This window comes from Rhinichthys klamathensis, unplaced genomic scaffold (assembly GCF_029890125.1).
Source record: "Rhinichthys klamathensis goyatoka isolate OS25496 unplaced genomic scaffold, OSU_Roscu_1.1 h1tg000010l_1, whole genome shotgun sequence".
Classification (NCBI taxonomy): Eukaryota; Metazoa; Chordata; class Actinopteri; order Cypriniformes; family Leuciscidae; genus Rhinichthys; species Rhinichthys klamathensis.
Window position 1 is genome coordinate 1,303,171 of NW_026606563.1, and position 26,835 is coordinate 1,330,005.

Sequence of the window (26,835 nt, forward strand, 5' to 3'; positions counted from 1 at the left end):
AGAAGATAGCACCCGAACGGGTAGCGATGATCTTTTTTGTGGATGAGGTGAGGATGATTTAGCCTATCTTTTCCTGCTGGTTGTTTTTGGCTGAGCTCCCGAAGTTGAAGCTTTTGAAGTCGAATGGGTATAAACAGGCGGATTACCCAGGGTGTTTTGTGCCAGAAGGAGTAGATCTTCTCTAGAAAGTCCTTGGCTGACCGGTATGCCAGTGTCCTTGAGAACGTTGATCATATCCTCGGAGGACCACTGCGCCCATGGAGAGATACGGCACTGGATGCGTGAGGTGCGTCGAGCAACAGGAGGAGACGGCGGGACGAAATCATCGTCAGAATCAGAATAATCGCAAATGAATTGCGTGACCTTAGACATGTTTGGTCGGCAACTGACTCGAACAACTGAATGGAAGCGTCAGCATCTGCGAACTCAGACATGTGTGAGTACCTCTTTTATACCACAAGTATTAGAACACGATTGGATAGATGAGAAGGTAATACGTGACGTAACAATTGAGTCTTCCCGGCAGAACTTATGCTAAAGCTTTCATTTCTTTAAACCATTGATTAGGGGAAAGTCCTTGAGTCTCCTTCCATTTTTAAGCAATAGCATGCTTGGCCTGAAGCAAAATAAAATCAATTAGTTTACGTTTTCTTGCATTCACCTCCAAATTTACTGGTAAATATGAAACAGACAAAATTTGGGCACAAGATGGAAATTTTCTTCAGTTAATTTACCAATCATAAGAACAATCTCCTTCCAAAATCCTTGAATCTCATTACACTCCCATATACAATGATAAAGGGTACCAATTTCTTGTTTGCATTTTAAACAACTGTCGGGAATATTTTGGATTAAATTTATGTAGTTTGACTGGGGTAATGTAGGTCCGCAGAAGCCATTTATATTGCAATAATTTACACCTAGTATTGATGCTGTGATTTTGTAGCCTGGCTAACGTCAGACCATGTCTCATTGACATTGAGACGCGGTCTGGGAACCACATGTTCATTTTCTCGTATTGGAGGCGTGGTTTACGAATGCCCAGAGCAGTTTATTGGGTGCTACGAATGTCTATCAAATGCGCCTGTACGTAGCTCATAGCCAATCGTTTCAATTATACCAGATGACGTATGTAGAGCGAAAGAAATTAGACGAGGAAGAAGACGATGGGTCAGAGATTTATTTGCGTTCTAAACTACTTATATATATTAGAATAATATCTAAGGCTGCATCGAAAGGTAACTTTGCGTCTGCTGCCATGTTTGATCCATAGGTATAAACAAACTGCTTCGGTGTGTCGCATAGACGTCGTCATCATCTTGCTGGTCCCTCCCCGTTCTGTGATTGGTCCCCTCGCTGAGGCGAAAATTTGGTCCATGGTATCCAGACTACCTTGCAGCGTGAATAAAATCGCGCTGCGCAAAGGCAGTATGGGGAAACCCAGGCTAGTGATTTTGAGCAAATAAACAAGATTCCGTCCATTCTCCTTTAGAATAACAACAAGTAGCATAAATGCTACTTTTATGGAATTCACTTGAGTGGAGGGGGAAACCAATATAAGTAATAATGTTTATCTCTAAACACATAGCAACTGACTCATCCCCATACACATTTTACTTACATCTGGGGGCAATCTGAACCAGTATCAGGAAGAGTAATTGAGTTAAAAAAAGAGTGAAATATAAACATACTTTATTTCACAAAACAATGCAAAAGTGTGCAGGAAAACTTCAAGGGATATCCCATTTCTTCTATGTCTGGGGAAATGCATGACCTGTGGAAAGACCATACAACTTTAGGAATGAATGTATAATTTTGAACAATGTTACTTGTAAAACTGATATTTCTTTGAGAAGTGTTAAATTCAGAAAGACGGAAACGAAGAAGATTGATGAAAATGTGTATGTGTATGCATGAAGGTAGGCATCTGTGTCTATGTGTATGCATGTGTTTAGGTCAGTGTAGGTACTGTAGATGTACGGTGTATGTGTATGTAAATATGTAAAGCATCTACTTGTTTTGTATTTATTAAAGGGATACTTCACCTCTGGGAAGATGAATGTGTATTTAAAGGGATAGTTCGGCCAAAAATGATATTTAACACATGCATTACTCACCCTCAAGCCGTTCGAGATGCATATGTCAATCTTATTTCAGACGAACACATTTTCAGTTATTTTAGAAAATGTCTTAGACCCTTCAGTGGATATAATGTGAAGCAATGGGGTCCACCTCCTTCAAGTCCCAAAATGTGCATACATCCTTCACAAAAGTAATCCATCCGGTTCCAGGGGGACAAACGAAGTCCTTCTGAGGGTAATCCGTGCGGTTTTGTCGTAAAAATATACATATTTAAAACTTTATAAATGAAAATATCTGACTTCCGGCAACGATCGACGCGCGTTCACGGGTGATGGAAGTCGGCGTACGAGGTAGGACGCAGCGTAGAAACCGTCATGACGTAGACGTTGTTTTGCTCTGCTCTCTGGCTGCGCAGGCGCGTTCGTTCTACGTCACGACGGTTCCTACGCTACGTCCTACCTCGTACGCCGACTTCCATCACCCGTGAGTAATGCATGTGTTAAATATCATTTTTGGCCGAACTATCCCTTTAATATTGGTCATTTATATAGTAGAAATGTGAAATTATTTTTGAAATTTAAGCATTCTAGACTGAGAAAAGGCAGAAAATTAAAAATTTTTCTCATGTGGCTGAAAGACAACAACTCCCAGAATGCACTTGCTTTGCTGCCCTTACGAGGCCACTCCCAAACCACGCCTACCGGTTACAGGCGGCAGAATCCGAAAATTGGATACAACTAGGCTTGCTTTGATACATCGTGAGTTATTTGATAAATTTCCATCGAAATGGTGCTAAATTGCGTTGTACCGGGATGTACTAGCCGTATATAGGGTTGCCACCTATGTCTGATAAAAAACCTGGACATATCGATGACCTGATCGACCGCTTTGCTCACAAGTCAAAATGTCCATTAGACATTAGACCCACAAGACAAAATTGGCCTTTGTGCAGTAAGATTGTGCATAGTCGTGACTCGTGAATATTTTAAACATCTCAAGTATTCTCACTTATCTTACTTAACTTATAGCTTACCTGATTGCTTAGATACTGGTGCTCGTGCTTGCTTTTGCTCCCTCTTTGCTAAAGAAATAAGTAGAGGGATGACATTAGATTTGCATTTACCATACCTTAGCCACATCTATAGCCACTTTTATTTAGTATGTCTCAATCAGACATTGGAATAACAAAATCATAAATAGATAGGCCTAAGCTTACCTAGTCTTCCATCTATACTTGGCGTTTCCCTTTGCTGCAGCTATCAGTGGTTTCTGTTCTTCAATGAATGTCTTGAATTCAGTGCATGACAATTTGAAATTCAATCTGACCTGAAGCTCAGACTTCACCATTGCAACTGACAGTCTGTTTCTTTTATCGGACCAAACATCCTCCATATGACTGAACACTCTTTCTGCATAGGCATTACTGACTGGTATGGAAAAAACAAAAGCAACTACTTTCAACAGCTCGGTGGATTCAGTTGCCTTGCTAAAAAAATAGGCCCACTTTCTGTCTGGGGTAAGGTCTGTTGGAATGGTGTGTAAGACCTCATTCAGAATGACTACATCACCATACAGCTTGTCTTCTTCAACATCCAGGGCCAGTTTTTCCACTAACACTTCCAACTCTGACCATTGGAGTGATTGTCCTTCATGAAGGCTGAGACAGCCAATGTGTGCAAGAACCTGGTCATTGAAGTCAAATTTATCCTCAAGATACAGCACTGCCTTCTCAAAAAATCTGTCCACCAGGCTCCTGAACTGTTCCTGTTGCTGGGGTAAAAGGCTCCTCAGTATTTGTTTTGCTTTACTGCCATAGAATTTGTCTGTGCGCCTTGCGATCAGCTGACTGTGCAATCTGTTCATCACAGAGTAAACGTCAATCACAGTAGCACTGTCACTCTCTAGCACCCTAATAGATGAATCAAATTCTTGCATCACATTGTGCATGAATGCAAGGATACATTCAGCCACAGTACAGTCTACATTTTCTGCATCACTTGCACCACACACAAATGTCCAGATGATACTTGGGCAGTCCTCCTTTCCCAGGGATACAAAATAAGACTTTAAAGCTGGCCAACACTCTAAAATCCTCTGTATCGCTGGCAGCAAAGACAGCCAGCGTGTGGGGACATGCCTCAGAATCTCCCTGTATTTTGTATTAGTAAATTCACAGAAGTCCTTAAGCAATTCCACTTTTTTAGCAGAACAACTGAATTCACTATACACCTTCAGCACAAAGGCCTCCACGTCACACCCTCCAGCACTAAAGACACGATTAGCTGCTTTTACAGTGTTGTTTATGATGTGACACTTGCAATTGCCCTTCACAATTTGTGGGTTAGCTTCTCTGAGTTTCTGAAAAACTGAGTTGTGCCGACCATAATTAACTGATGCGTTATCTGCACCATAGGCACTGATCTGGCTGACTGAAAGTCCATTGTTCTCAGTAATAGACGCTATTTGTTTGAATATGGCTTCACTAGATTCGTTGGAGTCGTCGTAAAAGTCTAACAATCCATACTTCACACCCTCGGATGCACAGAAATACTGGACTGTGTAGGGAAACAATTTTGTGTGCCCAGAATTGGATGCATCAGAACATACTGCAAAATAGTGCGCTTTCTGCAACTCTGCTGCTAATCTTTGCTGACTAAATGGTGCCAACACATTTTCTATTAAGGCCTCACTTTTAGTCCTGCCACAAGACATTTTAGTTGCAATATCAGAGTCACTGAATATTTTTGCACTGACCTTGTTCCCACAGTCAGTTGACAGGTAGCTATGGCCATGTCGCACACCGTGATAGGTAGCTGTTAATTCGGCGACAGTAATTTTGTCCTCTGAGTTTTTTGAAATCATGAATGATGAAATTGCCTTTGTTTTTCTGGTTACTTGAACGCGACTCTGATGTTTCTTCGTTTTAGCATGGTCATCCAAAGCAGTTTTGCCTTCATGTTTAACCAGAATTTTAACTGAGCATACGGAGCAAGTAGCATATAGTGGATCGCCTGGTGTTTGCTTTAGCCATGTGGAATAATTGTCATTTTTCATCCAGTCATTATTGAAGTATGTCGAACGTTTCATTTTCTTTTTTACTGGCCTGTCAGTCTTTGTTGACACACTGTCATCTTCGTCCTCCGTCTCGCCACCCATGTTAACACTACCAAATGATGTTGACGATGTACAATCTTCTTGACTTCTTCAATTTGCCGCCTGTAGTAACTGGCTAGCTGCCAAGACAGACGCGCTAGATGACGTAGTCTACGTCGCGTCACATGACACACCCGTCCCAGAGCCAATGATAGCGCATTCTACACACAAGAGACACCCTGAGAGTCACCGACCACTCTGTGCACAATGCATAGGCTATTTCAAGTGAGAAAATAGTAAGTTGAACATACATATTCACGTAGCCTTTCGAAAACCGGGACATTCAATGTCCCGGGAGAGTGGATAAATTTCCCGGGACAGGTTATTAAAAAGAAGGACAATCCCGGTAAAACCGGGACAGGTGGCAACCCTAGCCGTATATAACACAACTTAGACTTTCACATTAAAAATATGATGCAAGGCAGGACCATGTCAACAGAGTAGCTTAGTAGCTCTGCATATGAACTGTTTTCCTCCAATTGAAATCACTATTTCTCTAAGCTAATACATTATCTAGGCTAATCCATACTCTAGTAACACTAAAGGTTTATAAAAAGAACCACAACCAATGTGAGTTATAACTTTTAATAAAAAAAATTATTAATATTAACACTTTTACAGTGTAAAGCTCTGCGGATTCAGCGATCTCGTCCAGAAGAAAATGGCATTGCTGAGATTCGCGACAGCAATAGGACTCTATATCTGTTTCCATAGGCACACAGCGAGTGCAGTGACACCGCCAGTCCACCCCAGCTCGAGTCTGGCCGGGCTCAGGTCTCGCTCCGGCCGCCTCTTGTTCCTCCATCTCCCGCAACTGTTTATCACTGTATTGCGGCTCGTACAGGGAGCCGCGAGCATCAGATTCTCGGAACAGATCTTCGAAAGATCCCGCCCCATACGGGCGTGGTGAAAACATGTGGAACACTGGCTGTAGTCTTTAGGCTCTGGCACAAAAATCCTCCGATGACGCAAAATGACGATTTTTGCATCATCGGAGGATTTTTTCCAGACTAAAAATTTATTTTTCTCTCATATCAGGGGGATTTGAGGGGGGGAAGCACGGTAATTCGAAAATAGTACTGGTTTTCTACTGATACAAAGCTTAATGCTAAATCCTGAAGTATCCCAGGATAAACATAGAGAAAGGGGGTAGGACCAGGGTCCGTGTAGTTTTTCGTTCATTCATTATTCTATTTTTGGAAGTGAAATGAAAAACAAAAAACAAGTGGTATTTGATTTTCCTAAAATCTGTAGTCACTAATTGAATGAACATTTGATTTGTTTAATATAATTTAGGATTTAAAAAAATAAATATGAACCCCTTTCTTGTTTCTATGGATCAAATGAATATTAATTTGGATTCATATAAAAAGGGAAAAAGCAAAAATGAGAGAACCTCATTCAAATCAATTCCTAAGGATGGGCCACCTAGTGATGCTGTTGACCTGGAAGAACTATATGACCTGGCAGGGTTAATCATTTTGAATAATCTGATGAGGTAATTGACTAGCATGGCTTCCCTTGAGGCATACGCTGATATAATTAGTGATATGTTGAGAAGGCATGGGACTCATGCTGACATTTCACAGCACCTTACAGATATTGGCGTGGGACGTGGATGCTCTGTGATGAGTGTGCGAAGATTTTGTGATGGTCACAAACTCAAGCGGGGAAAATCTGATGCGCAGTTGGAAGTAGATGTGTCGACTGCAGTTGCCGAGGTAAAACACAGGAAAAACCAAGTTGTCTTTTATGTTGACAGGCTTCTTAACTTAGTTCATCTTCTGTAGACTGGACCGACCTTCGGCAGAAAATTGATGACTGGCTACCTGGCGACTAAAGGAGTTTTTGCTGCGGAGAATCGTGTTGGACGAATTCTATGTGGAATTGAAAGACCCTACCATGAAGCGAGATGCAGGGTAATTTAGGCTATACCCAACTCTCTAATTTGAATATTTTCTGAAATAATTAAGAAACAATGAAGCATCAAACCGAGGCTAACAAACTTTATCAAGTTGTCCTCTGAATAGGCCTAAACAAGTTTAGGTTTAACGGAGTATCAGTGCTCCTTATTAGGTGACCTATGTAGGACATAACACAAGTGTCACTTAAGAACAGAATTACCTTGCCTTTTGAATATTAAAGGCAAAATCTCAGAAGCCCAACATCCATGACCCCTGAAGTGGCTTTACAACCCCACAGGGGGGCCTTTCCCCCCAGGTTAAACACCACGGCACATGCATAACTAAATGTTTTAGCCATGTGAAATGACAGTGGGTGGCAGTTATGAAATTGTCAAATGATTAATCTTGTCAAAATTGTTTCATTTCACATTACAGGGTCTGCGGAACTTTAACCCAGTGCCCTACCATGCTGCCTATATGGGTCATAAACTCCATTTAGATCAAAACGAAAAATTAGCAATGTTTGGGGTGACCCATGTTACTGCAGTGGATGGGTACAGTAGCAAAGTCGTGGCTCATGCAACAATGCCAGTGAAGAATAACCTCACCATTTATGAGGAAGTCTATAGGTTTGTTTTGGTTCTATTACTCTACACATTTGTATTAGTAATTTATTCTGTTTGTTCATCTGAAAGCATAAATAGTATTGTTGTTACCTTTTAAGTGCCATTTTGTGGCATAGGCAAAGACACATAGTCCTCAATTCTGATAAATTATAATGTCTTCCATATGTGACCTGCAATCCAGGGCGGCTGTTGTCAACCACGGGATGTGGGACCAGGTGAGAGTCGACCACGGCAAGGAATTCTACTTGTCTCTTTTTATTCAGGAAATCCTTGCTTCCCATATGCACAATCAGGACAAACCACCATACTGCCAAACCACATCAACAAAGGTAAGACATTTGGAGTTGTAAGTAGACCTTAAAATATGTCATGTTTAGCAATATTAAGACATTCACCCATAACACTTTTTGTGGATTGGATTTTGGCAGTTCTATGAGCCCCTTCATCTTCTTACTGACGCCAATAGATCTGATATTGACCATTTCAAAACAGTTTCCCCCTGAAGCTATGGTTCACTTACACACATTAAAATATGGGGTTGTCTGTTGTTTACTAGAATCATAAAGTTGAGCGGATGTGGCCTGAAGTAAACAACAGGGTCAATTACCCACTGAAGGAGGCTCTGATCAATCTGACTGACCAAGAACTTCTCGACATGGACTGTAACATTAGCAGATACTGTGTGTCTAACTTGACTGGTCAACTTTGTTGTCTTGGTATAAAAAGACTTGTGGATGCCTGGAATGAACACAGAATCCCTGGTATGTTAAAAACCATTTAAAAAGAACATATGATCCAGACACTCTTTATTGGGTGTATTGTACTCATCTGAACAATTCAATTACAGGAAAAGGTGTCCCCAATCAACTTGCAGGGGGTGGGTGCCCTAAACAGGTCTCACAGGTCTTACTGCCTCCGGCACCTGAAGCAGCCAACCTTTACGCTGAGGAACTGGGAGGCACCTTAACAAGAGAGTCGTCATTTGGAACAGACCCCTTTTCAACGGAAGAAGAGAAGGCTACGGTTGAACGTCTTTTTGCTGAAACTTACCCTGACATGGCAGATCTGTTCAACAGCGCAGTTAACAAAAATCTTTCACCTTTTAAAGATGCAGTGATCTATCTTATTAACTTAACTAAAAGACAAGCATAGTAAGGTTATGTATGTAACTATCCCAGTCCTAGGGTTGTATTACTGTAAACATTTAAGTAGCACTATAACAAAACAACGTTTAACTGAACACTGTAACTCAAACTTAGATCCACTGATGCAGCACTTAATCCACTTTTATGATATCCTTTAAGGCTAACAATGCCTCAGACAGACCGGTGACAACAATCACATTGGCTCTGAAGTTTTCCTCTCTACACTTCACACACTGCGATGCATTTTGAAGCCACTGGTCAATGCAGACCTTGCATCCTAGGAGGGATTTACAGCAGGCAGAAAGAACTGGCTCACTCACTGGCCCTGCAAGATAGGCATGAGAGATAAATGAACAAACTCCACTATAGGTTTTGTTGACAGTTTTATAGAGCAGTTTAAAAGTGTAAAATATCTGCATACCCTTGCACACAGTACAGTTGAAAGCAGCTCACACGTGCTCTGCCTGTGCTTCTGTCAAGATGTATGTCACTCTTTCACTAATGGCCAGCTCAGAAAGCGTTTTAATTGTCAAGGTCACCTCCGGAAGACTCTGGGCAGCAAGTATCACCTCTTCTATCTTTTCATAGATGTCCTGCAGGCCTGCAGTTTCATCCTCTTTTCGACTTAAAAGAAAAAAAAAAGACTTAACATAGTCAGATAATTTGTTTTGTGTAATTTAAATGAAGTACTCTGTTTAATATTTAAGGTTAGCTACCTTGATCTTCTTCGTTTGCCACTCTGCAATTCCACAAATTCGTTCTCTGCTACAGCAAGGACTTTGCGGGCATTCTGCTTCCAATAGATGGAACCTGTGGGGTGGGCACAGTCATTAGTACTTTTCAATAATAATAGGAAATGCACAGGATATTCATAATATACAAATGAGGTGTTGACCATTAATGTTGTACCTTCTACAAAATAGAATTGACCTAATAGTGTGTTTAGAATGATTTCAGCAGTGTTTACACTTAAAACAAAGCGTGTTTCCTCTTGGCACTGGGTAATATGCGCGTGTCTTTGGAGGCTTGAGGAAACGGTTACTAGTTAAATGCTTTACAAAATCCAAATAGTAGACTATCATTCATGAATATGTCTGTTACATACTCTTTTCTTTCAAGTATTCTTGATGTCCACTGTTTCTACCTTCATTAAAAAAAATTGACTTTGTTATGGCACTTTCACACAATGTTGGCAGAATTAGGGGATTTTACACTTTTCAAATAGGGGATTTTACACTCAAAGCAGCAAAATGACTTTGCATATAGGCTATACATAATAAAATGAGGATTCAGCCGGAAAAAAAACCCACTAATACCATTTTGATAACTTTTGATTTGATACAAATTATAGTTGGATCTTTAATGTGCACAATGTTGAGTTTATTCTGTGTGTAGGGTTAGTTAAATAGTTTGGACTGTAGATAACAGAAAACATGGGGAAGTGGAAATATGACTTTGTTTAATTAAAATACTTTTTAAAAGGTTAAAGGATGGTATGACGTGATTCCACTGGTTCTGTGGAGGTGTTTTCATTATTAGTTTGTAGGGATTTTTTTTTTTTTTTTTGAATTTTAATTAGATTTGAATGAAGTAACTCTCTGGCCTGGATCTCCACTTTAAGGAATTGGGTTCCAGCCAATTATAGCTGCAGTTATGTAAGAGGATTCAGCAACAAAAAAACAAAAAAAAACATTCAAACCATTTTGATGAGATCTATAGTTGGATCCTTAATGTGCACATGTTGTGGCAACCTGTTTACCTTGTTGAGTTTGTTCTATGTACATGTAAGGGTTATTTAAACAGATTCCACTGTAGATAAGAACAGAAAACATGAGCATAAATGTTTAGTTCTCTACACATTGCAATTCAAAACAAATAAAAAAAAATTACTGTACCTCTTGTTCCCTCAGAATCAAGAATTTCGTTCCCCTGTGCGTCTGTGAGCATTAACGGGTCATAGCTGCCAAGGGCATCTTGGACTTTGCTGAGTATGCCCTGCACAGTGGCCTCACTCTCCATGAAACGGATCACCACCATTCTGCTTGGTCTTAGTTTGGCATTCACCAAGTCTGCAATGAATATAGATCTAGAATATATCCAAAAGAGTGAAAAAAATACAATATGACAAACTATAGTCTATTCTGTGCACAACCTTATAACATTTAGCAAATATTCACAGAAAAAGTATACTAAAGAAGAGAGACAATATGACCAGACATCTTGGGAGTAAAATATGTGTAGCCTAGTGTTTTCAAGTTCAATTAAAACAATAAATGAAACTCAACATACCTCTGAAAAGAGCGAGTCATCTCCACGGCTCTTGGAGGTGCAGAGGCAGCAGGTGAACCAGCAGCAGCACTTGGGCGTGAAAAAGAGAAGCGCTGGGTGGCGCCTGCAAACGGGGTTGGTGAAGGCGCCGGCGGTGGTGCTGTGCTGGCATCTGCAGTTGCAACTTCTCCGTTAACTTCGTAATGAGCACGTGATGTTAGCTCAAAGGTGTTGAAGCTTCCCGTCGATGATGGGAATATGGCCATGTTCGACTCATCCATTAAATAAAGGCTTTGTGCTGATACCTACGTTGTTAATAAAAAATCAAAGTTATGTTTTGCTAGCATGTAGTCGGGCATAATAGCCATCGTAAATGTTTCAGTGTGTAAAAAATCCATTTTAAAACTATTAACCTAGCTATGTAAGATCAGCAGGATCTTCAGGAGCTAGCATAACGTTAAGTTACCTAAGCTAGCTCGGCTAGTGAAGATCAGCAGTAGCTGGAGCATGTTAGCAAAAATCAATGTTAAACAGTCTTACATCTAAAATTACCTGGAATTACCTATTCTTCCAATTTTGTCCTGCGTCCAGGGGCGGATCTACCGGGGTGGCATAGGGTGGCAAATGCCACCCTAAAAGAAAGCCTTGCCACCCCTGCTGCCACCCCAGTTGGCAGCAACGAATTGAAAGTTTTGGCCAATTTGACAATTTACGAACGCAAATCTCCAATGTCCGACTGCAGTGAATTCGCTCCGTGCATAATATGACGACCGTTGACGTTCGTACTTTTTTGTGTGGGCAAATACTTCCGGCAAAAACTTCCGGTGATCTGACCGCGAGAGCGGGAGACAGCGAGAGCAAGAGACAACAGCGACCGAGTTCCATTACCAGAGAGATAAGTTTTCAACCCGACCAAATTTTTAAATGCATATCATTTTCAGTGTATTTCACCTGTGCGTTTCTATGCTTTATATTACTGCATTTATTTTGTGCAAGTGAGATGAGTAAAGAACATCTGTTTCATATATCATTATCTGTCTGGTGTTTATAAGCAGTAGCCTACAGTATTTTACTACGTGTAAAATATACACAAACTTAGCTATATTAAGTTGTTTGTGTACAGTTAAAAATATAAATGTAAAATATGTGATAATAATATTGATCGAGCAATTGATGTAAGTAAAAATACATGCGCAGAATTAAGAAAATATTATTTAATATTTATGGAGATAAATTTTAGCCTATCATAAAGCAAACGTGTGAATGTTCACAGGGTATTTTATTTAACAACTCTAATCGTAGTTGTAACTCTATATTTACAGTAGGCATAATTGTCATTGCATATGTACTGTATGCAGCATGAGTCCAATACAATCTTCTGTTCGTGAACAGTTGTATTTCATTCATTAATCTGACTAACGTTATGCATCCGTGCATTTAATTGCCATTGGCTCGTGTGATAGTAATATGGATCTTAGTAGTATTTAAATGATATAATTGATTCTTGTTGGGTGCTCAACAAAATAATATATATAAAAAAGGGAAAAAAGGTCGGCACACCTTGGCTCCAAAAGTTAAACGCACCCCTGCCTTTATACTCACACAGGGCTGGACTGGCCATATTATTATAACTATTATTATATAGTAGTGTAATTTAGACAGACACCATATCACAACTAAAAAGAGTTTTGAGTTTTTCTTTGTTCAATTTGCACACTTAATATGGGTTGGAGCTCTTTATTTTGAACTCTCAAAGAGCACCAGATTGATGAATTTAACATTAAAAAGCACAACATTTTCTTACGGGGGAGCATGCCTTCGAACCCCCCTAGAGGGACAGAGGTACACTCACCACAGATTTACCAAAATCCAATGGGAAAAACCGGTATTGCTATCCCAATGCAGCTTATAGCTTGTTTTAGGATTCATCACTGTGGAGTATATAGTTCAACTTAGTAGTTATTTCATCTGTTAACTCTTACTCAGTGGTTTTTATAGGAGTTGGTATACATATTCAAGGGAGTGCAAAGTTCGGTTGTGCTTATAATTATATGTAGTGGGCCAGTCTGGGCCAAAATGCCCGGGCCGATTTTTTGTCCCAGTCCAGCCCTGTACTCACAGGTGACCCCAAACCCCCCCCCCCCCCCCCCCCCCTCAAAACAGATACAAATAATGCCCTTTTGTAGTGTGTATACATACGATTTCTCATCAAACTGTGTTAACTGTGATTAAATTCAGTATATATACGTCTGCCATGTTGCCACTCCTCAAAAATTCCTGCCCCCCTCTTGCCACCCCATAAATATTTTTCTAGATCCGCCCCTGCCTGCGTCATATCATCCTCTCTCATATTGACCCTTTTGTTTTCTTTAAAGAGAATATAATGGTCCATGGTAGCAAGCTCACAACACTTCAAGCAGTTTGGCTACGATCTCAGAACGATTGAGTTCGATTAAAGCAGTTCAGCCACTTCCGGGTCAAAACAGGTGTCAGAAAATTAAAAAGTCAAAAACTACAAAATAAATGTTTTATTACCTATTAGTTATTTTGTATTATAGTTTTAAACATTATATAACTACAATGTATTATGAAAGCAAAATAAAGCCATTTCTGTTTTTTTTTTCCTCTTTTTCATATGAATCAGAAAACCAAACTGACACCTTTTCCAGAATTTCATTTCACATCCAAAATAGAATAATGAATGAACGGAAAAGTACACGGACCACCAGAAAAGTTGGTTTTTGAACTTCTTCCTACTCCTTTTTTAACATGGGAATTTCTTATTTGAAATACTTACAATAATTTTGGAAGCTTGTGCTGATAAGTCCATGTCCTTATTTATCTGTGATATTAATTGTATTATATATATGTATGTATGTATGTATATCTATATCTATCTATATATATATATATTCTTTCTTGTTTTTATTTACACGTTCAAATAAACTACTACTATACGTCTGACAAGTTCATAAGTTCATATACCTCACATAAAGCCTATCTTAGTTGGGTGTGTATACAGACCTCCCAGTGCTAATACTCAGTATTAGGATGACATATGTGAAATGTTTGATGCTGTTTGTGATCAAAACAGAGAGATATTTATTTTGGGTGATTTTAACATTGACTGGCTGACACCAAACTGTCCAATGTATAAGAAGCTTAAATCTACAGCTACAATATGTGGCCTAAAACAAATCATAATCCAACCCACTAAGGTTGTTACCAGTACATTGGTGTTATCTGCAACATGTATAGATCATATATTTACAAACGTTTTTGAACAATGTTCCAAAGCAGTCTTCTGTGCCCACTGGTTGTAGTGACCATAATATCATAGGAGTCACAAGGAAAACTAAATTGCCTAAAGGTGGCTGTAAAATAATTCATAAAAGAACTTATAGATATTTCAACCAAGAGCAGTATGTGGGTGAAATTCAAGGTGTGGACTGGTCAGAAGTGTGTGAAGATCGTGACCCTGACTTAGCCCTTAATAGGTTTATGGACATACTAATGAAAATAGTGGACAAGCATACTCCTCTCAGAAAAAGAGCTGTGAGAAATAAAAGTGCCCCTTGGTTGGACAAAAATCTTAAAAATGTAATGATGTCTAGAGATAACGCTAAAACAAAAGCTAATATTTCTTGCGAACTATTTGATCAAAAACAATACCGAACTCTTAGAAATAAAGTAGTCAAAATGAATAGAAAGAAGAAAAAAGAGTACTTCCAGGAAAAGATTAATGAAGCAAAAAATGATGGTAAAAAACTATGGAACACTTTAAATCAAATAATGGGCAGGAGTAAGCACTCAGCTGCTTCATATGTTGAAAATGATGAACAAGTGTTCATTACAGATCCAGAGGGAATTGCTAATTATTTCAACAATTATTTTATTAGTAAGGTAGAGAAATTTCGATCCGGTATGTGTCCAAATATCTCAGCATCTTATGATGCAATATTAAGTAAGATAATGAGTGAGAAGAACCATTCTGTCACTTTCTCATTCAGTCAAGTTGACAGAGGTTCTGTTGAAAAAATTCTTGCAGCTCTTCCTGATGGAAAGGCATCAGGCATGGACCATTTGGACTCCAGGCTTATCAGGGTGGCAGCTGAAGCTCTGTCTTTTCCTATTGCTCATTTGGTCAATTTAAGTTTGTTGCGGGGCAAATTTCCAGAGAAATGGAAGGAGGCTAAAATTATACCACTGCCTAAAAATAAAAGAGCCACATTTACAGGACAGAACAGCCAACCTATCAGTCTATTACCTTTACTCAGCAAAGTTATGGAAAAGATTGCGTTTGAGCAAGTTTATGAATATTTTGTTTCTAATGGGCTGATCACCAAGTACCAGCATGCATATCGAAAGGGTCACTCCACATGTACTGCTTTAACTCATACGACCGATAACTGGTTACAAGAAATCGATGCAAACAGATTAGTAGGAGCAGTGATGTTGGATTTCAGTGCAGCATTTGACCTGATAGATCATAAAATACTGCTTCAAAAATTAGAATGCTATGGCTTTACACCTTCGTCTCTGTCATGGATGGGGAGTTACCTATCCAATAGGAAGCAGCGGGTGTTCTTTAATGGTCAATATTCATCTACTAAGACAATACATTGTGAAGTGCCCCAGGGTAGTTGCCTTGGGCCTTTGCTTGATCTTTACAAATGATTTACCTTTTTTTGTGAAACATTCAACTGTTGTTATGTATGCAGATGATTCCACACTGTACTGTTCTGGAGAAACTCCTCAATATGTCTCAAATCTATTAAATCATGATTTGCAGAATATAAGCAAGTGGGTAAAAGATAACAAATTAGTTTTAAATGTAGACAAATCAACATCTATGATATTCTGGAAAAGATCAAAACTAATTACCCAGCCCACTCTGAACTTGTCAGTCAATGTGCTGCAGCTAAGACAGGTGATGCAAGCCAGGTTACTGGGAGTCACCTTGGATTCTTACTTGTCTTGGTCAGCTCATATTGATGGAATGATAGTTAAAATGGGGAATGGTATTGCAATGTCCAGAAAATGTATGTCATATATTCCTATGTCCATTGCTAAACAGGTTGTTCAGTCTCTTGTTTTGTGCCATTTAGAAAACTGTCCAATTATATGGTCGTCTGCATCACAAAAAGACCTTCGTAAGCTTCAAGTGGCACAAAAAAGGGGAGCGAGGACTGTCCTCCAGTGCTCTCTTGACACTAACGTGGTCCTGATGCATAAATGCCTTTCTTGGCTCACAGTTGAAGACAAAAATTAAACTACGATTAATTTTAATATTGTGGAATGCAGTTTTTATGAAACAGCCACAGTTTCACTCTGAGCAGATTGTTTTTGTAGGAAGTAGACACCTATATGCCACCAGGCAGGCATTAGGCGGTGACATAAAACTTTCGCTTCCCAGGACAAATTTTCTGAAACGCACATCACTTTATAGAGCAATATCTATTTGGAATCGACTCTCTGTCTCATCACGCAGAATTCAGAACAAATATAAATTTAAGAGGACAGTAACCCAGGAATTGCTCCAAATGACCTCGTGAAAGCTGGAAATTGTCATGTTATTTTATTTGGTAATATTTTGTATGTAATTGCAATGTTTGAATTCTTTTTGATTGTAATTTGTGTTGTTATTGCTTTGTATAATTTTATGTTGTGAATATTTTAAAGAGGACCCCAGGAAGATTAGCTGCCATTAAATGAGAAAAATGAAATGAAATGAAATGAAATGAAATGAAATGACAAAGCATCATGAGCCACAGATACCTTCGGAATCCATTCCTTTTCCCGGTCATCGGCCAAGGGACCATGTTGGCAAGCATCAAGGGCCCACACGTGCTCACCGGTGACATGGTGCAAAACACCAATCCACATAGACTAAGGCAGAAAAGACCATGGCATGAAGTTATGATGGATAAACTAGTCTTAAAATGAAATATTTCATTTGCAAACACATAAATGTCCAACACATAACTTTCGAGATACGGTCACCTTACTCAGTATAAGTGAATATCTACTCACAAAGAAGTCATCGTAGTTATCAGTGACCTTGCAGCAGTACCAGAAATGGTTGCAGATGTCCCTCTTCCACTGTAAAATAATAGAGCAAACCTTTTGCAGATCTGCTTTTAGAAAACAAAATAAAGAGTATAAACATTATGGGGGTTTCATTAAATATGAAGACTACATTTATATAAAAATCACTCACTGACTGCATCTTCTTCCCTAGGTTCTTTGATCCATGCCACGTCTAACGTGTGATGAACTCCGCTATCCTTATATTCCCCTCTGTTAGGATCTATAACACAAAAGATCAAAAACAAACAGCAATGTCATTACTGAAATTATTGGATGAGCACATCTAAAGAAAGGTTTACAAGTGCTATTCAAGTGCTAACTATGGTCAGCCCAGGCAAGTTTATGTATATAACACGTTTCACACTGTGGCAGTACAATGCCCTATTCAAATGCTAAATATGTGGTTGTCATTGATCTTCAAAGTGTTGAGGTTCTTTAGCTATACCACAGACTGAAACTTCAAACTTCAGCTGAGAGTTAAGGTCAATGAGTAAAGGAAAATAAATAGATTTACTGAAGAGAGCCGATATCTGGATGTGAGCATCCGTGCAGATTTCGGTCAGTTTCACCTCCTGTTGAAGCTTGTCAAAACTTCTTATGAAGCCTTCCTTCTCCATATTGACTAGGGATGCACCGAATACAGATTTTTGGGGTTCGGCCGAATACCGAATCCACTGGTTAAGATTCTGCCGAATCCGAAACCAAATACCGAATCCTACTCCCATCCTTAGTCCATTAACACAGTAAACACATTAATGAAGTAAACAACGCCCACAGCAGTGTATTTTTCATTTTTCAGTTGCTGCATTTTGGCTGCTTCTGTAGATTCCTTCATGCACAACTCGTATTCTTTCAGATGTTTCATACGCAAATGTTTTAACAGCGGCGATGTTGTGTATTGTTTAGGGTCCTTGCCTACACAAGACAAATCGGCATTGCAAATTGAACATGTAGCTCGACTTGAATCGCCTTCTTTGGACTGAAAGTACAGCCAAACAACACTTTTTCTGCTCACGAGTTACATTTTCACTTTCTCACAGCATTCGGACGGTCCACCTACGCAAACACCTTCCTGTAATCAACGGCGGCGTGACGTCGACCAGCGCAGCGCGCGTAGTGCAAGCCTAGGGTTCGGTTTGGTGGAAAAAAATTCTAAGGTTCGGCAGAAACCGAACTCCGTCAAAAAGCCCGATATTCGGCCGAAACCTGGATTCAGTGCATCCCTAATATTGACTGAAATTATTTTTCAGTCTCTCGCTTGTCGATGTTTACTACAGAAATGATTTGTTTTGTGTCATTTTCCATTACTGTGTATGTGCAGAATTGAGCACAGAAGCCAGGGCTGTCGTTGCGACCCTCGGCTGTGAAAACATTATCCCTCTGGGGTCTGATGTGTTTTCTGGGCCCTGGAGGTGTTCTGACATGCTCTGACATTTGTGCTTATTTCTGTTACTTGTGACATTTTCATGACTAAAGTCCGATTAGACTGTATTCAGCACAAACTCTGCTACAATAATATGTCAGCAGCATATATGTAAAAGTTTGTAGATTTGAGATAATGACATTTATGCATGGTTTGTGAATTTTTTTTAGGTCATTTAAATTGATATCAAGAGAAACTATAGGACTTTACGATTTTGGGAATACATTTGAGATTTTCTGGTTAAAATTGCGATTTAAAATTTACAAAATACACACACACACACACACATATATATATATATATGATTGTTAAATACACCTTGTGATGCACTCTTGGACACATCATCAGTGATAGTACCTGGGGTCATAGGGGGTTTCGGGTCTTTCAACTTCAGACCCCCTCACGCAAGCAACCCGACCGGGAGCGATCAGTTCCCGGCCTGTGTCCAAGAAGCATTCGCCCACTGTTTGTCCCTCCTGATCCACAGCCATCGTGAGGCTTTTTCCGCAGCCTCTGAAGCTGCACTAATGGCTCTTCTCTTGCGGGCTCCTGTGATTCGCAGGAGGCTGTAGGCCCTGCAGAGTGACTTTCCTGCAAAGCCCCTTCCCCCAACCTCGAGGGGCAAGCACTGTGCACGCCACCCCCGTCTCCGACACTCCTCCACCATATATAAATAATGAACACATATAGCTGTGTCCAAACATACTTCAGAGAGAAAAAATAAAAATAAAGTGATCAAAAATAAACTGCCGTTGGCCCTGATGCATCTCGGCTGATAGATCCGGGAACAGGCTGATCCGTTGTCCTTCGTAACGCAATTCCTTCAGTTTTATAGCTGCTCTCAAGGCCTTCTCCTTATCCTGGTAGTTCAAGAACTTCATCACGGATTCTTGGGAGTCGTCGGGCGATTTGGGTTAGCTCGTCCTACCCGATGCGCTCGTTCAGTGACAGGTATGGAACTGTCATTCAGGACCTTGGGAAGCAAGTGAAACCTTCAATGAAACCGCACATTTTAGATCCTTCTATTTTCTCGGGCAGGCAGGCCAACTAGTCTCAAGTTAGAACGCCTTCAGCGGTCATCCAGGTCCTGTACTTTGTTCCGTAGAAATTCTGTTGTTTCTTTAAGTTTTTTAACTTTGTGTTGGAGGGCTGAAACGTCCTCTTCAGTTTGTGAGATTCTCTCTTCTGCCTCTCCTATTCTTTGCAATTGTGACAGTAAGTCGGATTTTGTAATTTATTGCTTCTAGCATGTCAGTAGATTTTTTTGTAAAGTCCGATTTCAAAGACTGATTTGCGCTGAGGATGTCATCGTTTGTAGCCACGTTAAATTTGCACTGTGCCTCAGCTAGCTTTTTGCTAGCCGACGCCAGGTTTTCCTCCTCAGTCTGCACAGACTGCTTCGAATGGGTGGCATTTCGTCCCGCAAAGTTTTTAAGTGGTTTTCAAACACTTGTATACGATTTCGGGTCTTTCTGAAGAATTTTTCGTATATACAGTATTTAGCAGCGAGCCCAATTCGTGCGACTTATCAGCTGCACGTCATAACCGGAGGCCTCCAACATGCAGGGTTAGTTTAAGCCAATACGTGCTCTGCCCAGTTTACCGAGCGATCGGCTGTCAGCTGGAATCGTTTTCACCCAGCCATTTTTAGAAAGTGTAATGGAATTTTTTTTATTTTCATTGATCTTCAGTAGATATTACAAAGGAATGTGAGTCACATGTTTATATTGTTTGTAGTGTGATATGTGAACAGGAAATGTATGTATGTTTGTATACCTGTATTCGTGCAGAGTGAGACAGGATGGGGATAGCTGAAGAGGGACCTTCTGACCTCAGAGGTCAAGATGCATCTAAATTTGTTGGTCCCAGTGTCAGCAAAAGTGTGCCCAAGTTAGTGGAAAACTACTAGGAAAAGCAACAGCTGAAGGAGACCTTGGTAACGAATATAAAAGGAGTCGCACAGCTCCTCCTCCTGGTCTTACACTCTGTCTGACCTTCTCTTGCAAGATAATAAATTACTTTAAAAGACAGTGATGATGTTTAAGAAATTTTTGCCACAACAAGAGCATGTTGAAAATGACTGTGGTGAACGAAATGGAAACAGAGCTGAGAATAGAAACTGTGCAGGTCAACATGTGCTTTACACCAGTGCTTTTCCATCCAGAGAGAAAGTGTTATTATTTCATCATCTTCATGTCTGAGTCTAGTTTAAACATCATCCTCTTAATCAGAAGAGCAGTTCAAACCTGTTCTACACGTTTGTTTCATCTTTCCTTTCACTTTTTATTCCAAAGGCTTGTATGCTTTTCTAAAGGTTAATAGTGAAACTGAACTCAGAATCTGGAAAGACGAGTCTAGAGGTGTTTCAGTCTAATAGCACATCTCATTGTGTGGCAAGCCAAACTGGCAGTGTGTAACACAAGTTGCAAAGATGGGAATCATTCCATAAATCCTGCATTAAATTTGAGGAAATCATTCCATTCTGCCCACGCTTTCATCTAAAGCCATCAGCCACTGTTTTTTTATACACTTTATAATGACTTTCATTAATAAATCATTAACAATTATTATGTAATGCTTAACACATCATTAGTCAATATATATTCAAATATCTAGAAATATGAGATAATGTGTTTGTTAATGTTTAACTTATTAAACAGTACATAATGATTAAAATATCATTATTTAATGTATATTAAAAAGTTTACAGATGTAATTGTTCAATTTAGGAAAATGTAGGAAAAACACGATATCAAACTAAATAGTGAAATGTTCATAGAAATACCCCTTTCATTGCTCAAGGTTCTGTTTTTGGAATTAGCATTTCATATGTTTTATAATAGTTTTGGAACTTGAAATGTTTGCAATACTGGAAATCCATTAAACAACAAAACCGTTTGGCCCTAAAGGTATCAATCTGTCACTAGCCGCGTTTCCATTACCCTTCAAATTGCGCAAATTGAAATTGCGCATTAAAAATACGCTCAATGGAAACACGTCAATTTCGCAAAAACTCCCATTTATCGCAAAAAAGTTTTTACGCTCGCATGAGGTGGTTTTTCAGGCAATTCGAAAAAGGAATATTTCGCAAAACTGCAATGGAAACAGTTTTTGCGCAATTACAGTCACCTGACTTAGAAGGCGCGTGTGTTTGGGGTCCGTGTAGGCTATTGCCTCCATTCGTTTTTCCTTTAACTCGTATGAAAAACGAAAAACATGCTTTCTTCTTTATTAGTTTTGAGACTGGTGAAAAAATATTCACATACAAACTTATTTTCCTTATATAGCCTATTGCTTATTTAATTGAAAATCAAATAGGCCTAATTGACATAGGCCTACAACTTTGCGAAATTTGATTTCTGCATTTCATTTTGACCCGGAACATTTAGATAATATGGAGCGTCTGTGAAAAAAATAAAATAGCCTAAATGAAAAAAAATCTGTGGCGACGGTTTTGCAATCCGTCCCCTCAAGTTTATAAACCGTAGGCCTACTCATGGTTGAGTACAAACTGTTCCCTCGATCGGAAAAAGCTCAGTAGGCTATAATAGAATAGCAAAAAAAAGACTTCTCATACAAAAAAAGAAATATAACACAAACTCATTTTCCAAAACTGTAAAAGGTTATATAAAAATAATACATTCATCAATTATTTTATGATAAACATATTACTGTCTTAAGTGCAGTCATTTATAGTTATAAACGCAAATAATAATAATAATTATTATTAGCCTATTACATTTATTAGGCTACATATTTAGAAGACGCTTTTATCCAAAAAAGGAACAAAGAAATTCGTCAAATGTCATTCATAATACAGGTTAGACAATAATAATACAGGGCTAAGATTATCACAAATAAACACAAGATTTTGACGTATAGCCTATCCAAGTGTTTGTGCGGAGTGTGGAGCGCACTGCATGACGGAGGCGCGGACGCGAACACTTGCATTTTCCTGTCAACAGTGGAAAGAACTTAAAATACTCTATCATTTATGGTCATACAGAAAATAATAATACATAATCCGCAACTACTTTTATTTGTGTAAACTCACAATAACAAGAAAACGTTCTTCTTTTGCAAAATAAAAGAAAACAATCAGGCGCGCTTTCATGATCTCCGTGAACTGGAACATGTCTCAGAAATGAACTGAAACAAAATATAGCCTATGTAGGCTAAAGCTTGAAATGTCCACTTTTAAACGAACAAATTCAAATCGAAAGCAAATACCTTCTGATTATGTAATCCGTATGAAAGGTGCATTTCTCTCTAAAGGCGCATCCGCTTTACAGTGGAGATGAAAATATGTTTGCAGTCGGCACTAACACTAGTTTATTAATAAACAATTAAAATGCCTCGTTATTTTTTCAGACACATTTATTATCATTAGCCTATAATCACCTATAAATCACCTCTCTGTCGGCTATGGTTCCAGAGACATGGCTCTTCTTATTTAGCACTGCGGGAAAAATATCATCGGTTTCTAATTTGGCCTTAGAAAACCAGTAAAATCAACATTTTTTTCATATTAATTTGTGAATATTTTAAATGTTTAATAAAGGGGCAAAAAGTCATAAACAAAAATCTGAAAATTCGTCTATATTTATTTTTTTGCGTAGCATTTGATGTGTAGTAGGCTACAGTTCAAATTGAAAATTTGTTGTTCAACTTTGCGCTTTAAAAATACAACAACCGTTCATTTTTCGTTTTTCAATTAGGCTACGGGTTAAAAAAGGAAAAATAAATGGACGCAAAAGTACACGGACCGTTTGGACAGAATACGAGACAAAGTTCTTTATTAAATTCATAAAAGGAAAAAGAATTCCAGGAATACTGGATTCTAAACCTCAAAGAAATGCCACAATCAAGACCTTGGAGCAGAAATGAGGGAGAAACACACAGAAACAGCTGTGCCGTTCACAGTATTAGGGTATTTCCTTACCATTAATGCTTGGATAACACACCACATCTCCTTCCATAAATAATAATAATGTCTAGTGCGGTGGCTGCACGTCTATTCACATGTGCTATACACCTACAAACGTCCAAAGTCGCATAACATCGGTTAATGGAAACGCCGTCATTTCGCAATAGTTTTTTATCGATATTTAGAAAAAATCGCAAAAGTTTTGCGCAAATCTGTAATGGAAACGCGGCTACAGTCACCGTCTGCACCTTCTGTCTTTGTCATCACTACACTTCCCAGGATCCCGCTTGTCTCCTCACCTGAACTCACTTCCTCATTAGCCACCTGTTTCTCGTCATGATCATCTGTGTCACCTGTCTTCACTTCGTTAGTGTTCATTTGTGCTTGTATTTAGTTCCTTCCTGTTCAGTCTGTCCTGGTCGATCGTTAGTCATACCCTACCAGAAGTTCTTTGTTAGTCTTGCCTGTTAGTCGTTCATAGTCATATTTAGAGTGTTGTGTTTGCCATTTTGCCTGTAGTGATGGCCAAATGAGGCTTCCTGAACCACTGAGGCTTTCCAGCCCATTGGTTCACCAAAAGGTTCGTTTACCTGAAGCCTCATGAAACAGTGTGCTCCCTAGTGACACCTGCTGTGCAAAGCAATGTATCGCACACAAATCTATTCATCCTGAGCAACCAAATTGTCATGGTGTGGGCACACCCTTTTTCTATTGCCTGTGTATTAAATAAAGTTTTTTACTCTGCTTGTGTTTACCTATGCACACACAACTTACACACACATAACTTTGTATTCAGTAGTTCTTTGGGTTAGTGATGACAGTGAATGCCCCAAATGAGTGTCAAGAAATCACTGAGTGCAGTGCTGACTGAGTGCAATAGTGTAGTGATTATGGAACTGGGAGTACAATTATGTAGTGCTTATGGAACTGGGAGTGGAACAGCAAACTGCAACAGGGATGGGAACATTTTTACTGATTTTTATTTAAAAACAAAAGTTTTTTTACAGTATTTGGATTGAGGCGGTTTCTCTTTTTGGAAACCACCTCTCCAGCCTTAGAAAACACCCTTTCACAGGGCACCGATGATGCCGGACAACATAAGAACGTAAGTGCCAGCTTATATAAATTGGGATGTTGGAGCTTCTGTTTGTTCCAATAACCCAGCGGATCCTCAGTCCTTGCCAGATTTGTCTCTGACAAATAACGGTCCACCTCAATAGTAGCATCTGCGGTCACACTGGAGCTCCGTCTGCTGTTATCCACTGTGCTGTCCAGTAGATGCCAAAGGTCACCTATAATTATACAAGGGAAAACACTCACTTCTCAATGGTTCACATTACATGACATTACAAATGTGAAAATTCACATAAGACATAGACTACTTACCACAGGTTGTAGATGGCCCAGCTTGTGAGGCAGGTACTTGAGCTGGGGGTGTTGTTTCAGAATTTCTGATAACATTGGCACATTCTGACTTTAGTCTTGTAATGGCTTCTTGGAGCTTCCCTGGACTTAGGAACCCTAGTTTTTTGAACCTAGGGTCCAGCAATGTAGGCATCGTCATCACACTAATGGATTCCATTTGTAACGCATGCTCTCTGACGCGACGGACAAGGTTGTCAGCCAGCTGCCTTGCCATATTTGATGTTAAGCCCTCGGATTTTCTTACTATTGTGTGGTTCAGCATCTTCATTAGGGGAATAACCTTTGAAGCAGACACTCTTTTTTCTGCAGAAAGCTCTACTGTGGCCTGGTGGAATGGGGCCAGTAGGTCGAGAGCATCCTTCATTGTTTCATACTCCAATGAAGTAGGAGGGCTTACATCTGTCCTCAAAGAGGCTAGAGCTGCCCCCACTGGCTCTCTCAGGTCATAGAGCCTTTCCAGCATGCTGTAAGTGCTGTTCCATCTAGTGTCCACCTCAATAATCATTTTCAGAGCAGGCCTCCCCATCTGCACCTGCACTTGGGCCAGTCTTTCTTTTCCTGTTGTGCTGGTCCTGAAGTAGGTTACAAGCTTCCTACATTTGGTGCGAAGCTCATTTAAGCCTGGCACATCATCGAAAGACTTCTTGACAATTAAATTCAATGCATGTGCAATGCATATCGCATGCCTAATATTCAATGCCCTCACACAGGCAATCATATTGGCAGCAGCATCCGTGACAAGGCACCTCACCTTATCCTTTATGCCCCACTCCTCCATGGCCATGGTATGGGCAATAGCCAAGTTGTCTGCCGTATGGGTGTTTGGGAAATGTTGCACCCCAAGCAAGATTGTCCCAAGCTGGTCATTGGCATCAATAAAATGACAAGTCACAGCCAGGTAAGCCTCCATGTTGATGGACGTCCACATGTCGGACGTAAGGCTAACAGCAACAACATTGTCCAATTTTTCTTTGGCCTTCTCCTTAGCCTCCTCATACCGGGTGTCAACCATGGACTTCAAAGCCTGAGAATGAAAATATTAATTGTTACTATTCATTCTGACTTTATAACAATAAACTACTTTAGTCTATTCACATACATACCTTTCTTGTTGGGAGAACATAGGATGGATCCAGCACATGCACAAGCTCCCTAAACCCCACGTCATCCACAACAGAAAAGGGTTGGGAGTCTTTGATGACCATGTTGACCAAAGCCTCATCCACCATTTTCTTTCTGTAATCTATAACACAGTACAATGCTGGTGTATTGTAGGAGCCTAACACATTATTTACATAATAAAAAAAATTAAGATTAAATATTACTTTGACTAGTGGCTGGTCTGTTTGCAGCAGGTTGTGCATCCTCATGCATTGCACGATAATGCCTAAGCATTGAAGAGGTGTTGTTGCTGTAAGTCAGCTCTTTATGGCACAGCAAACATTTCACCTTCAACATGCAGATAATACACATTGTGATTATACAGCGATATGGTGAGGATTATGTGATGTTATGATAATAAATTATATAAATGTATACAAACCTTGTTATGAGCAATCAATTCAAAATGCTCCCAGACAGGAGAAGTTCTCCTCTTTCTTGCTGGCTCCATTGTAAGGGCTCTAGGTTTGCCTTTAACGTTTGCACTCTAAGGCTTTCCCTACAGTCTAGTCTTAGAATAATAATAATAGCAATAATATATATATATATATATATATATATATATATATATTATATATATATATATATATATATACAATAATAACACTACTACCAATATATGTATATATAT

At 39.4% G+C, this 26,835-nt stretch overlaps 3 protein-coding genes across 3 annotated transcripts; 1 reads left to right on the top strand and 2 right to left on the bottom strand.

Annotated features, from left to right (window-relative positions):
* The first annotated feature begins 6,746 nt into the window (after window positions 1-6,746).
* Window positions 6,747-8,546, top strand: LOC130095049 (uncharacterized). Its single transcript, XM_056261699.1, has 5 exons — window positions 6,747-6,956; window positions 7,026-7,154; window positions 7,575-7,768; window positions 7,947-8,094; window positions 8,322-8,546. Exons 1-5 carry the CDS (start codon window positions 6,747-6,749, stop codon window positions 8,544-8,546), a joined length of 906 nt encoding a protein of 301 aa, XP_056117674.1.
* Window positions 8,547-9,160: 614 nt separating this feature from the next.
* On the bottom strand, window positions 9,161-11,638 carry LOC130094927 (uncharacterized). Its single transcript, XM_056261522.1, has 4 exons — window positions 11,200-11,638; window positions 10,806-10,996; window positions 9,627-9,720; window positions 9,161-9,534 (listed from the first exon to the last, which is right to left on the bottom strand). The coding sequence occupies exons 1-4, from the start codon at window positions 11,457-11,459 to the stop codon at window positions 9,360-9,362; spliced, it is 720 nt and encodes a 239-aa protein (XP_056117497.1). The 5' UTR covers window positions 11,460-11,638; the 3' UTR covers window positions 9,161-9,359.
* Window positions 11,639-24,580: 12,942 nt separating this feature from the next.
* Window positions 24,581-26,317, bottom strand: LOC130094935 (E3 SUMO-protein ligase ZBED1-like). Its single transcript, XM_056261533.1, has 2 exons — window positions 25,005-26,317; window positions 24,581-24,910 (listed from the first exon to the last, which is right to left on the bottom strand). The coding sequence occupies exons 1-2, from the start codon at window positions 26,053-26,055 to the stop codon at window positions 24,588-24,590; spliced, it is 1,374 nt and encodes a 457-aa protein (XP_056117508.1). The 5' UTR covers window positions 26,056-26,317; the 3' UTR covers window positions 24,581-24,587.
* Window positions 26,318-26,835: the final 518 nt, after the last annotated feature.